This window comes from Salvelinus namaycush, chromosome 21, assembly GCF_016432855.1.
Source record: "Salvelinus namaycush isolate Seneca chromosome 21, SaNama_1.0, whole genome shotgun sequence".
Taxonomy (NCBI): domain Eukaryota; kingdom Metazoa; phylum Chordata; class Actinopteri; order Salmoniformes; family Salmonidae; genus Salvelinus; species Salvelinus namaycush.
In genome coordinates, this window is record NC_052327.1 from 12,201,469 (window position 1) to 12,215,954 (window position 14,486).

General features: G+C 42.1%; 2 protein-coding genes across 4 annotated transcripts; both read right to left on the minus strand.

The window, feature by feature from the left end:
* Window positions 1-1,758: 1,758 nt before the first annotated feature.
* Window positions 1,759-4,872, minus strand: LOC120066089 (apoptosis-enhancing nuclease-like). Of its 3 annotated transcripts, none has more exons than XM_039017191.1 (4): window positions 4,528-4,872; window positions 3,448-4,194; window positions 2,974-3,174; window positions 1,759-2,774 (listed from the first exon to the last, which is right to left on the minus strand). In XM_039017191.1, exons 2-4 carry the CDS (start codon window positions 4,180-4,182, stop codon window positions 2,574-2,576), a joined length of 1,137 nt encoding a protein of 378 aa, XP_038873119.1. In that variant the 5' UTR covers window positions 4,183-4,194; window positions 4,528-4,872; the 3' UTR covers window positions 1,759-2,573. The 3 variants fall into 3 exon arrangements, with proteins under 3 accessions (XP_038873119.1, XP_038873118.1, XP_038873117.1); XM_039017190.1 differs by having other exon boundaries at window positions 3,448-4,205; window positions 4,553-4,871; XM_039017189.1 differs by having other exon boundaries at window positions 4,553-4,868.
* A 930-nt stretch (window positions 4,873-5,802) lies between these two features.
* Window positions 5,803-14,393, minus strand: LOC120066090 (protein disulfide-isomerase A3-like). Its single transcript, XM_039017192.1, has 13 exons — window positions 14,113-14,393; window positions 12,955-13,033; window positions 12,646-12,763; window positions 12,415-12,522; window positions 12,163-12,292; window positions 11,063-11,179; window positions 10,633-10,758; window positions 10,181-10,363; window positions 7,137-7,245; window positions 6,762-6,890; window positions 6,589-6,668; window positions 6,404-6,461; window positions 5,803-6,265 (listed from the first exon to the last, which is right to left on the minus strand). Exons 1-13 carry the CDS (start codon window positions 14,244-14,246, stop codon window positions 6,161-6,163), a joined length of 1,476 nt encoding a protein of 491 aa, XP_038873120.1. The 5' UTR covers window positions 14,247-14,393; the 3' UTR covers window positions 5,803-6,160.
* Window positions 14,394-14,486: the final 93 nt, after the last annotated feature.

Below are 14,486 nucleotides of genomic sequence, written 5' to 3' on the forward strand. Positions count from 1 at the left end.
AAATGCAATGGAATGCAAGTTAACTCTCTCACGTGAACGTGCATGGTCAGCTAATGGCACTCTGCCAGACCACTGACTCAAAGAGCCCTCATTTCCCCCTCCTTCACAGTAGAAGCATCAAACCAGGTTCTAAAGACTGTTGATATCTAGTGGAAGCCTTAGGAAGTGCAATGACCAATATCCCACTGTATATTCGATAGGCAAAGAGTTGAAAACCTACAAACCTCAGATTTCCCACTTCCTGGTTGAATTTTTTCAGATTTTTGCCTGCCATATGAGTTGTTATACTCAGACATCATTCAAACAGTTTTAGAAACTTCAGAGTGTTTTCTATCCAAATCTACTAATAATATGCATATATTAGCAACTGGGCATGAGTAGCAGGCAGTTTACTCTGGGCACCTTATTCATCCAAGCTACTCAATACTGCCCCCAGCCATAAGAAGTTTAACAAGCGCATTCGCAAAAAAAGCACTGTCGTTGCACGAATGTACCTAGCCATAAACATCAATGCCTTTCTTTAAAATCAATACACAAGTATATATTTTTTAAACCTGCATATTTAGTTAATATTGCCTGCTAACATGAATTTCTTTTAACTAGGGATATTGTGACACCTCTCTTGCGTTCCGTGCAATCAGTCAGAGTATATGCGGCAGTTTGGGCCGCCTGGCTCGTTGCGAACTGTGTGAAAACCATTTATTCCTAACAAATACCTAAATTAATTTTCCAGAATTGTACATAATTATGACATAACATTGAAGATTGTACAATGTAACAGCAATATGTAGACTTTGGGATGCCACCCGTTAGATAAAATACGGTTCCGTATTTCACTGAAAGAATAAACATTTTGTTTTCGAAATTATAGTTTCCGAATTTGACCATATTAATGACCCAAGGCTCGTATTTCTGTGTGTTATATTATAATCAAGTCTATGATTTGATATTTGATAGAGCAGTCTGAGCGGTGGTAGGCAGCAGCAGGCTCGTACACATTCATTCAAACAGCACTTTCGTGCGTTTGCCAGCAGCTCTTCAAGCATTGAGCTGTTTATGACTTCAAGCCTATCAACTCCCGAGATTAGGCTGATGTAACCGATGTGAAATGGCTAGCTAATAGCGTTTCAAATCGGTGACGTCACTCGCTCTAAGACCTTGAAGTAGGTGTTCCCCTTGCTCTGCAAGGGCCGCGGCTTTTGTGGAGCGATGGGCAACGATGCTTCAAGGGCGGCTGTCGTCAATGTGTTCCTGGGGCGAGACGGGCAGAAGCTATACTGTTACACTGGCAATACTAAAGTGCCTATAAGAACATCCAAAAGGTATATGAAATACAAATGGTATAAAGAGAAATAGTCAACGAATCATAATTCCTACAATAACTACAACCTAAAACTTCTTAACTGGGAATATTGAAGACTCATGTTAAAAGGAACCACCAGCTTTCGAATGTTCTCATGTTCTGAGCAAGGAACTTAAACTTTTACATGGCACATATTGCACTTTTACTTTCTTCTCCAACACTTTGTTTTTGCATTATTTAAACCAAATTGAACATATTTCATTATTTGAGGCTAAATAGATTTTATTGATGTATTATATTAAGTTAATAAGTGTTCATTCAGTATTGGTGCAATTGTCATTACAAATAAATAAAAATTGTCCGATTAATCGGTATCGGCTTTTTTTGGGCCTCCAATAATCGGTATCGGCGTTGAAAAATCATAATCGGTCAACCTATAGTTAAGACAGTACACATTTTCGTAAATTATTTTAATCCAATATATTGACACCCAATTAGGGCACAGGCACAGCAGGGTCTTCATAGAACAGCAGCATAAAACATCAAGTTGGCAGTACGGTTCACTATTAGGTGACTGAAGGGGCAAAGGACCACTCACCGGGAGATACTGGTGTAATTTCATGCAAGAAAGCTGAAATGGTGAGATAAAGCGATACTTCAGGATTTTGCAGCAGAGGCCCGTTATCTACTTCCAGAGATCGATGAACTAATGGTTAAAAATTGTGTCTGTGTCCAGTATGAAGGAAGTTAAGAGGTAGTTTTGCAAACCAATCTTAACTAGTGTTATCACAAGGGCTGCTAGCAGATACCCATAGACTTCCAGCCATTGTTCTAATTATCCAAGTAGTAAATTAAGCATGTGTTTCGTATCCGATTTACCACTTTATCTACATGTTAAGTCAAACATGCTCTACATACACAAAGATATACGGCTGCAATGCATTCAAGTAAATCCCTTGTCATTGCATTTACCCCCTCCTTTCCCAGTTCACTCCCTTTCTTGACGCCATTCTGGACATTGAGCGACTTGACGTGTTGCCATGACCTTATCCCCCGTGGAAACTGTGGCTCCCGGCATGGATGTGTGCAACATCCGCTAATCAGATTCATTTAATATCACCTTTTTTCCCATGAACTTCAGTTAATAGCCAGTCAGAAGAGCAGCTTGATATTGACTAAACCATACTGCCATGCTTGCCAAACTTGGATCACTTGACTTAGAACCCCCTGGCCTACCTCTACCCCGTCAACCCTCCTATACAGGCTTATCTCAATGGCCATCATCGGTCAAGTCCTCTGGCCAGTACTGGTCCTGCATGTAGTGGTTTGAGGTAGCGGGGTCTGGGAGAGTGCCTGTGTCTCGGTCCGTCATTCTCTCTCGCATGTCCTGTTCCCACTCCCCCTCCACGAGTTTATACAGGTCCAAGGAAGCCAGAGCATCCTCCACTGAACTGTGGCCCCTCCTTCCAACCTGTCAGGGACAAGACAAAGACCACTTGACATCAGACTCAAAATGACAAACGTTAACGCCAATGACCAACCCAACACAGCCAAGACTATTAAGATACCCATCGATCTATTCAGATCCCTAACCTCAGACGCTTTTAAAAACATGGTCACCAAACACACCTAGCCATCTCTGGTTAGAGACGGCAGAGAGGAGCGCTCACCTGTATTTTCCTGTTTAGGAGGCTGTTGGCCAGGATCTTGAGTGAGACGCAGCGCTTTGTGGGGAAGCCAGCCAGTCGCCTGAGCAGACGCATACCACTTGTGTCCCTGATCATGTGACCTGGGTGGTTGAAATCCAAGGCCTGGAAGTCGTTGTATAGAGCGTGGCCGATCACCACTTTCCCATCCAGTATTCCTAGTATCTGGACCAGGAAAGCAGACATAGTATTGGTGGCCATTATCAACAGGAACACACATACAAGACAAATAGGAATAATCAAAGTATTAAATAAATCATAAACGGCTTCAATTGCACATCTACTTTCCTTTGTGACCCTGGCTAGGTCCAGTTGGGCTTTTTAGCATATAGACTACTGTAATCTTTGGTCCAGAAGTCACAAAGGAAATAATACTATTAAAAAGGCCAAAGAGTAGCAGACAATCTTGTGATGATTAGGGGCTAGTTCTCTTCTTACCTCTGTCCTAGCCTTGGGGAAGGGCAGAGCGTTCTGTAAATGGTGCCTCTGGATGCCACTCCAACGGGTCCTGTAGTCGGTCACAGCCTGGCACGGACGGATGTACTTATCGTACAGGACATTGCCATGGTAATCTACCAAGCTGCAGCGTGCCAATTCACTAGTGCGCCCGGCCAGCCCTGTACCAACCATCTCGCAGTCCATTGCCACCACCGTGGTCGGAGACATGGTGAGGTAGGGAGAACTGCGTCCGCTAGCAGAAGGGCTGGCCTCAGACGAGAATCCACTGTCCACCTCCCATAGTTCACTCAGAGCGGCCCCAACCAGCTTTTTGCCTTCTGAAGTCTGCTGGTTGGCTACACGGTTGTCCCCAGAAGCAGCTATCGGTAAACCCTCTACTGTAGGAGGCAATGGCAGTCCAAATTTAGCAACATGAGTCCATGAGTCTGTGGTTATTAGAGCGCTATCAACTTCTAGACACGTGTGTCTCGCAGGTAATTTTATATTTTTTACTCTTTGGATAGTGTCCGGCGTTTTATTGTTTTCCTCTATCCTTTTTCTCTTACTGGAGATGTTATTCTTCTTTTGGTGCTTCTTCCGTGCTCTGGCGTTCTCCACTGCACTGAGGAACATGGCTTTCCGGGATAAATATCTGTACTTGTTGATAAGTCCCCAATAATTGCGATGGGTTTTACTTCCAATTGAAGTCCATGCTTCAGACATCGCTCTTTCCATGTAGTATCACATCTGCAACACACCTTTTATTTATTTCATTGGCAAAAACGAAGGAAAAGACTATAAGTTTAGTTGTCACAATAGCTATATAAGTTTAGTTATGTCACAATAGCTATAACTAGCTACCTCAATTGAGAAAACAAATTCGTGACTAAAGAGTAGAAATGATGCCAAAGACAATGTGTCTAAATGTCACATCTGTCCGTGTTCCGGACCGCGTGTTACCAACGTGGCAAAATCAAATGAACAATCAAAATGTCGAAAAATAACATAATAAGGTAATTGCTTAGCTGTATGACATTGACTAAACAAAATATTATGCTAACGAATTAATACATAAGTTACCTAAAGCATAGATAGCATACAGTACCTCTGCTGACACGTCCACCCGTCCCGAACACTCGACTGAACAAGCCCAGGCAAGGTTTACTTACTTGGCACTGATTGGCTCGTACGCAAGTAAGCCCCGCCTCTGGCATTCGTTCTCAACTTGATTGGACCATATAGTTAAACCAATCCTACCAATCAGAGAAAAATATCAACTCGTGGCCTGATGTGTCATTTCACAGAATAACTTCCAGGTTAACAAAATGTGCTGAAAAATCCCAAAAGATGTTGCCCTCTACTGGAGAGGAAGATCAGTTAATTCCAACATTGAAGTCTGATTCAAACAGATTGGAATTCAGAGACATAGCAGCAGGAAGTAGGGGTACTGAGGGTGCGGCAACACCCCCCCCCGAAAATAGAAAATAAATTAACACACTATATATATATTTTAGGGCAAAAATATTGTTTCACAATAGTGCACTGGGCCTTTACAAGTCCTGTATTTTTATTTACCAGGCAAGTCAGTTAAGATCAAATTCTTATTTACAATGACGGCCTAGTTTGCGCGAGTTGGTTAACTGCCTTGTTCAGGTACAGAACGACAGATTTTTACCTTGTCAGCTCGGGGATTCAATTTAGCAACCTTTTGGTTACTGGCCCAACGCTTGAACCTCTAGGCTACCTGCCACCACAAACTGTATTAGCAGTTCGATATAGCTGTCTGTAGCCAGACCTTTGCCACCTAGGAAATGTGACAGGACCTTCTCAAATAGTACTCAAGTACCCCTGCTCTTAACCATTCAGGTGCTCAATCTATGAATCAGTGGTCACAGCAGAATTTCACACCTCTGCTCAAAGATCAATGACATTACACAGCAACATCTGCAAAGCACAAACTGTTTTCACAAGAGGAAAATAAGCCATTACACTTGACTTTGTTACAAAAGACAGTGCACACTGGTGTCTCTGGAAATGGCCTCCCACAATCAAGGCCGGTTTCCTGAAAACAGAATAAGCCTATTCCTGGACTTAAACACCCTTTCAATAGAGTATCTCCATGGAACATGCTTTTAGGTCAAGGAGTAAGCTATAAAAACACTCCCATTAAAAGTGCAACATTCTATAGAATGGTCCCCTGTGGTTTTGAAGAATATGTTTCGATCCTAATTACCATAAAATTCCTCAAGGAATTATATATGTTTTCTATTCTACTACTTGGGTCATACACAGCTTGATAATGTTCTATACACCCGACTGAAAAGATACATTTCTCCAAAAATTCAAATAAAAACATTCCTTTTTGTTTTGTGGGCCTTTTATTCCCAACCCTTCCAAAATGTACAAAAACGTGGTTCAAAATAAAATAACCACCCCGCTTTCAGAAAAAAACTAAACAATTGATGACTGGAAATTGGCCTCAAACCAAAGTGCATCAGAGGTACAGACCAGGGGAAATAATCTCAATTTCAAAACTGTCCATCTTTCCATACATTTAAAATCAGGCAGGCCCTGGCCACCACCACCTTCCAGTGTTCCCAGAGCAGCAGGACCCAAGGGAGGGTTCAGAGCATTCTGTAGTTCACTAAAGATTGGAATATAATTGAGTTCTGTCAGTGTTTCCCGCCTCGGAATGTTGGCTCCAGTTGAGCTTCTATAGCTCGGTCTGCTTATTCTTGGACTGCTCTTCTTGAGCCACCAGAGGGTTGGTGGCCTCCTTCTTCAGGTAGGAGATAAAGTCGCTGACCTCGCGAGCACCCTGAAAAAAACCCATCAAGCCAGGTAAGCTACTGCATCAACGCGAGAAAATTAGGTCTAAGTGGGAGTACCCTTTGAGTATTACATGAGCCAGATACTTTAACCCAAGCCGTATATGTTATGTATAATCGGGACGAACCTCATATTTCTTTGGGCTTATTTTCTGTCCAGCTGGAGCAAAGAAGATGGTGGGGAATCTGAAACAGTGGGGGGGGGGGGGACATGAAGATCAGGGTGTAACACAGACAGGACTTGTTTGACATGTAGGTCCTGTGTGTGTCAAGCACTCTCCAAATAGTTCTGACTTGAAGACTTATCACTCACCCCCTGACTTCGTATTGAGATGGCACGTCATTGGCTGTGGCGTCCATCTTTGCGATGACAATGTTGGGATCACTGGACAGCTGTGAGGTAGGGGAGGGAAAGGGTTAGTCTCACGTGCCAATGTAGAATGGCCATGACATAGTAAAGAAGATTTAAAAATCAGTAGCCCTTACCTTCTCTCCCAGCTCTTTCCACTTGGGCTCCAGGCTCTTGCAGTGGCCGCACCACGGGGCGTAGAACTCAATCAGCACGTCCTTTTCCTCGTTGTTCACAATGGCGTCAAAGTTCTCAGCCACCACAGTCTGGAGAACAGAGGAAAAATAAAATAGGCCTTGGTGAGAATGGTTTACACAGACAAACCTTGAGAAAACCCATGTTTTTTTTAAATGGCATAAACTCGGGGAATCTCTCAGACAGCACAACATAAACCTAGGCCCTCCCACAACACACTGCTCTCACTGGAAATCATTTGAGTTGCTGTGTTTTTCCCCCTGGTTTGGGAGCACCCTTAAAACCACTTGCAATTTCAGTCTCAAGTGCTGACTCACCTTGACGGGGCCGTCATTGTTCTCAGGGATGGGCTCAGACTTGAGGTAACGCTTCAGCTTGCCGTCAAAGTAGTCCTGCAGGAAACGCTCCAGGGCCTTGCCGTCACGTCTGTGGAAGACCAAGACATTGGACTGAATGAGTAGGGAATAGCACGTGGGGAAATAAAACCCAGACACAGGACGTTTCTACTTCTACAGAGGTCATCAAGACCCATTAGTGCTTCTATATTGGGTGGAAAGTGTACATGATATCCTTTGCCGCAGAGTTTAAATGTCACAAATTTGGCTCCAAAAGCCCCAAGTGCATTTTAACATTCTTCATGGGACGCTTGAAATGTTAATGGAATTCAATGGCAGGTTGTACTCACTGTTACGTGAAGGTGATGAGTGCGTGTGAATTCCCTAGGTAAATTACAGGTAGCACTTGTATGATCAATAAACTCATAACCACTAAATCATTAACCAGTCTGTCACCGTAGAGCTGGAACGATACACCGAAAATTACAGACACCCACATTGTCTTCCTCTTACCAAAGCATTTTGGCTTACATTGGTCATTTGGATACACAACGTTCCTGTAGATTGTTCCAGAACCATTATTTGGTCAACAGTAATAGCCTGTGCATTATGTTGATTCCTGCTATGAAAGCATCTACCTGTCCCTGTCGGCTGCTGACGCTCACTCCCTCTCCCCACTGTGCGCAAAGACACATTTTGAGAACCACAAGCATACAGTGCCTTCAGAAGGTATTCACACCCCTGGACTTATTCCACATTTTGGTGTGTTACAGTGGAATTAAAATGGATTTAGTCATTTGTCAACAATCAACACAAAATACTCATGTCAAAGTGGAAGAAAAATTCAAATGGCTATAAAAAAAAATTATAAAATTGATTACATAAATATTCAACCCCCCGAATCAATGCATGTTAGAATCATCTTTGGCCGTGATTACAGCAGTAAGTCTTTCTGAGGTAAGTCTCTAAGAGCTTTCCACACCTGGATTGTGCAACATTTGCCCATTATTCTTTTCAAAATTCTTCAAGCCCTGTCAAATTGGTTGTTGATCATTGCTAGACAACCATTTTTCAGGTCTTGCCATAGATTTTGACTTAAATCTGCTTGAAAATCTAACTCAGCCACTCAGGAACATTCATGGTCCTCTTGGTAAGCAACTCCAGTGTAGATTTGGCCTTGTGTTTTAGGTTATTATCCTGGTGAAAGGTGAATTAATCTCCCGGTGTCTGGTGGAAAGCAGACCGAACCAGGTTTTCCTCTAGGAATTTTACCTGTGCCCAGTTCCATATAGTTTCTTTTTTATCCTGAAAAACTCCCCAGTCCTTAACGATTACAAGCACACCAACATGATGCAGCCACCACTATGCTGGGAAATATGGAGAGGTACTCAGTAATGTGCTGTAGCAGATGTTCCCCAAACATAACACTGTATTCAGGACAAAAAGTAAATTGTTTGCCACATTTTTGCAGTATTACTTTAGTGCCTTATTCTGTAAAGGCTTCCTTCTTTTCGCTCTGTCATTTAGGTTAGTATTGTGGAGTAACTACAATGTGTATCCATCCTCAGTTCTCCCATCACAGCCATTAAACTCTGTAACTGTAACTAAAGTCACCATTAGCCTCATGGTGAAATCCCTGAGTGAAATCCTTCCGCAACTTAGGAAGGACACCTGTATCTTTGTAGTGACTGGGTGGGTGTATTGATACACCATCCAAAGTGTAATTATTAACTTTACCATGCTCAAAGGGATATTTAATGTCTGCTTTTCTTATTTTTACCCATCTACCAATAGGTCCATTTCTTTGCGAGGCATTGGAAAGCCTCCCAGGTCTTTGTGGTTGAAATTCACTGGTCGACTGAGGGACCTTACAGATGTGTGTAGGGGTACAGAGATGAGGTAGTCATTCAAAAATCACGTTAAACACTATTATTGCACACAGAATGAGTTCATTCAACTTAGGTGACTCAAGGAAATGTTTAGTCCTGAACTTATTCAGACTTGCCATAAAGGGGTTGAATACTTATTGACATTTCAGGTTATGTATTTTTTTAAATTAAAATTTAGAGAAGCATAATTCCACTTTGTGGGGTATTGTGTGTAGGCAAGTGACAAAATCCCAATTTAATCCATTTTAAATTCAGGCTGCAACAACAAAACGTGGAAAAAGTCGAGGGGGTGTGAATACTTTGAAGGCATTGCATGACCGTTGCTCAAAATGCTATTGCAGGAAAAAGACAAAAACTACTGTCGTTCTAGTTACAGTGAGGAGTGTAACAGCTTTCCTGAGAGTACATCACACATGCCTCACCTCATAATACTGATTTCATGGCGCCACTTTACAACCGGAGTAGGCTGTAGTGTGGTATGGTTTTGATGTGCCGCGGAGCACACCGTACACAGTGAATAGCCCTGCATCAAGTAGGCAAGGCCTAGCGCTGGACAATTTTTGTAGGACATTAGCCAACATTTACTGATAGAGTCATAAATTTAGCAACAATACCATATTTTAGATTTAGCAATCTAGCTAAGTGTTTTGAGTTCCCACTTCCTCAGGTGGTCAATAATACGGCCTTTAGGCCAATGTGCACAAAGACGTCAGCAAATTCTCTGAGGAGCGAAAAATACATCTGACAATTCTGGATCCTATTTTGACAGGTTGCACATAAAAATATCAATGATGCATGTCCTAGATGAAAGAGTTTACTTTTTTTGAATCCTAGACCACCATCTCAGTTGTCTTGACACTGGGAAGAAAAGAAAAAAAATCTAGAGCCCTGCCGCTTGTAATGTAAAGCAACTGTCTGTTAAATGTTTTTATGGTATTTGTTGTTATCGAGCAAAAGTTACATTTATCGCGATATAACTTTGTCCATATCTCCCAGCTCTAGCCCCCCCCACCCCCCCGAAAAAAATAATCGTAATTTATCACATTTGTGTCTATATCGCCCAGTTCTACGTCATCCTAACCTAAGGGATACCATGTCCGAAGTGCCATTTTGAGTTGCATGGTGAGTGACACTTACGAGAATTCCTCGGCCATGACGTATTTGTCTCCCTTTGCAGTGCGGATGCCGACCACGGGCAGCTCTCCGGAGCTGGCGTCCAGGCCCATCTCAGAGATGTCGTGGCTGAAGCTGTTCTTGCTGGCCACGGCAAAGTTCAGCGTTTTCCCCTGGTCCAGGAAGCTCTTGGCCACCTTCATTACCCTATAGACAGCGAGAGAGAGGGAGTTGGGTTCATACAACAATGCTTTAGAACATTTTGTCATGGATCCCAAAGAGTCCACTTGTATGCAAATCTGTTGCAAATCTCCATTGAACATGCTTTACCCATCAGTGTCCAGGAAACCGGCATTCAGAGTACACAAAATTAGGTACAAGTTTAGTCTTGGGGACTGACAGCTAGAAAAAAATACACTAACGCACACAAAGGAGGTTCCCTACTGGGAATAAGTGTTATTTACTAGGGACCCTACCGGTTCCTCCAGTAGTTGGAGCCTTTGGGGTTCTTCTCATAGTCCACATCATAGTAGGCCACCAGCAGGTCCTTGTCCTTCATTTGGTCCTTATTGTCATCAGTCATGTGGGGGCACATTCCAAAGCTGATGGGGAGAAAAAAAAAGAAAAAAAATCTGTATAAGAGGTACAACTCGTTCATTAATGTCAGCATCCAAAATGCATTGTAAAAGAGGTACAACTTGTTAAAAAAAATTCACCATCTCATCCATCTCGACTGTGGGATTGAGAAAAAATAAAAAGGCTGCTCATCACAGAGAAATTGGTCTTAACTGGCCCATGCATCTCCCAAGAACTCATTAAATAAGCCAACAACAAAAATCCATTCAAACTGCCTATGCTTTTTACCTGCTGGCAACACGAGGGGGAACATTTTGTGGTAAAACTCACATGTTGTCCTGGATAAACTTCTTGATCATGGCGTTGGTGAACTTGTCCTCACTGAACTTGATACTGCTCTCTTCAAATTTGTTGCTGAGGCGTGCTGGACGGAACAGAATGATTCCCCTGCAATAAAACAGAACACAAGCAGTCAGATCGGGACACAACAAGTAAGGACACTCAAACATGGTTTATGAACTGATAACCAAAACGACGCCGGATTCAAAGCTTTGAGTTTTTCAATATAAATTATACAAAATTCTCACAACCAATGGAATTATAGTGAATCATCAGAGCTGATTAATATATAGCAAATCATTTGGATGGTATTCAGAGATAGGAGGGGTTGAGGGTAGCTGAAGGATGAGACCAAAAACAAACAAAATAACTAATGTTGGATTCTGAGAATATGAAATATACTTATTCATGTCACTGAGGGAGAGAGGGTAATGTATAACATTTACATGATATCAGATATCCTATTGGAATATTGAGTGCAGGGAAGAGATCACGTGGCAGGCATTGATAAGGGGAGAGCCATGGATTAGTGATGGGGGGGGGGGGGGGGGGGGGGGGGGGGGGTCGAGATCAGGTCAGGTCACTTTAAGGGAGAATTAAAAAAAAGTGAATGGGCCGTACCACTTAGTGTCCTGCCTAGCAGTAAAGACAATGTTTGTACAGATGTGTAAGTGGACACTCAGCCTAGGAGAAAGGGTTAAATATCAGTGCTTGTGTGAAAAGGTTTGTGTCTAATGCAGCTGTATCGATCATCTGGGAAGAATAAACTTGGTTGAGCTTTCATAGTGTCCATTGAGTTTTTTACTCTGAGAATTAGAACCTAACAATGTAAAATATAGTGTTTGTAAAATGTATATAGTATGTATGAGCTGGAAGTAGAAGCCTAAGTGTTGTTGTTCATTAGTTTACTCCAACTAGGGGAGGGGTGGTAAAGTTAGGAAAATATAATAATCATAATAAACAAACAAATATGGTGGATTGGAAATGATACAGACAATTACATTGATAGACGCCACAATCTATCTGCAATATTAAAGCTGGTCTACCCTCGAGGTAAGTGGAGAAAACACAATGTTAAGAGGAGCACTCACTCTCCCTCCACGCCATGTTTCTGGAGAAGCTCCCCAGAGTTGGTGTGTGCAAAGCGGAAGGACTCTTGGAGGGCACTGGCCGACTTAAGGAACTCTGCTTGGGCTGGACTTCCACCGTCAGCAAAGAAACCTGGACAGGACAGACACAGGAAATACGCCATACAGTCAAATATGATTGACAACAAAGGCAAAAGTAGAAAAACGTAGTTTTGGTTATTTATGTAGAGGTCAACTTCCAAATTCTAAACCTACCCACAACACTTGCGTCACGGTCTCCGACATACTTCGTAAAATCTGCCTCGGTCTTGAGCTCTACGGAAGATGGGCCAGCCTGCTTCTTTAGATGGCTCACAATCCCATCTGACAGAGAGAGAGACCATTGAAATACCTGGTCAAAACATACAATAGGTGGATGACAGGCAGTTATTATGCTTTTGTATCTAAGAGCATCAGATCAAGACACGGCATGTTAAGTCCAAATACCTGCAGTTCTGGGCCCATCGTAGGCACCGGCATCCTCTCCGTCTTTGAAGATCTTCAGTGTTGGATAACCGCTAACTCCGTACTTCTGGCACACATTGTTTTGGACCGTGCAGTCGACCTAAAGCATAATGACAGGTGGCCATTACTTAGTGAATGTGACAAAGAGCACAAACTAGGTGACTAACTCAGTTTATAAACCTTGTAGACATGGCTGTCTTTACAGGAGTATGGGGATTTCACACAACCGGTTGTAATCCAAAGGTAACATTTTAATGTACAAACGGTAGGTGCATTAAGTGACTAAAGTACCTTGGCCAATGCGACAATGCCTTTCAGACGTGTTGCTGCCACCTCAAACTCCGGAGCTAGTCGTTTACAATGGCCACACCTAAGGGACACACAAGTGAGGTAAACGGAGATCAGTAAAACAATAAAAAGCTTGACCCTTATGTTGCCGTTAATAATCCATTCAGACCTTAGTTTGAAATCTAGAGGGGTGGGCTTTAAAAGCAGGCGGAATTTGATACCACCGTGATGGATTAAATGGATGGGTGTAAATTGACGTTTTAATAAATGCAGCTGCAATGTTGAGGAAAAAGGAAATCCACATTATTGCTGGAAAATACAAATCTGTGAATGAAGTTATCAAATCTTAACTATCTTGAAAAGGATAGATGGTTTTGATCAAAGATTAAGTCTTGTTCAAGTTTGACAGCATTGAACTGCCTACTAACTGTTCTGGGGACCAATCAGGAGTAGCCACCCAAACTTCAATGGCCAATCATAAGGTTACAAAAGTGGTATGCCAAGCCTCAAACTTACTAATGTAAGGTGATTTTAAACCCATTTTAGCTCGCTTATAGCCTCCAAGTTAAGTTTGAGAGGTAAACAAGTTACATTTGAGTAAACTCATGATCAACCTGAAACCCTACGAAATTAAATTAAATTTTCTATTATATGAAACACTGTGGCTTGCCAGGCCACATCCAAAGTAGCCAACTTAGTTACATACTAACGTTAGCTATGCCCATTCTGAGACACCCAGCTAGCTAGTATAACATATGATATTTGATAACGAGCAACGCTATGTAGCTAGCAAAGTGCATGTTAGAAATAAGAAGCAGAAATGGGTCACTATGGCTAGGCTGTGGACAATTTAACATTCACTTCCTAACTTGCTAGCAAATGTTGTGAGCTAACCATTAAGTAGGTAACGTTAACGTTAGAAAAGTGTTTGTTTCCTCAACTAGCTAACGTTGATACATATAGTTAACTAGTATCTAGCTAACAGTTAGTTGACAGCCAGAAAGTCAACTATTCAATTCTATAGAGCATTAACTTTTTTTTAATGTATTCCTCTTGCGCGAGTAACTGGACAGTAGAGCTAGCTAGCTAACAGTGTCTGTTACAAAATTGTAACAATTTAGCCTCAGAATGTAGTTAGCTATGCGTTTCTGTAGACCTTACCATGGCGCAAAGAATTCCACTAGAATCATCCCGTGATCTCCAATTTTACTGTCGAAATCATCATCAGAGAATTCTATCACATCACTCGACCGGGCAGCCCCGGCGAGAACAATGAAGAAAAACAATTTCAACATTGCAAAACGTGCCAAAAGAGGAACAAATTAAAATGTAAAGCCGGTTTTTGGAAACCCTCCTAATGTGATAATGTGCTACGCCCAATGTTGGAGGCACTGTTCGAAAAAGAAAGAGAAAGGGCTATTAGTGGAGATGGTAAGGATGTGAATTACTGGGCTTCTAAACAAAGTGTGGCATCTCACCATTGGATTTTGAACAGCGTCATACTGTCTGAATTAGCCAATAAGAGTCAGGCACAT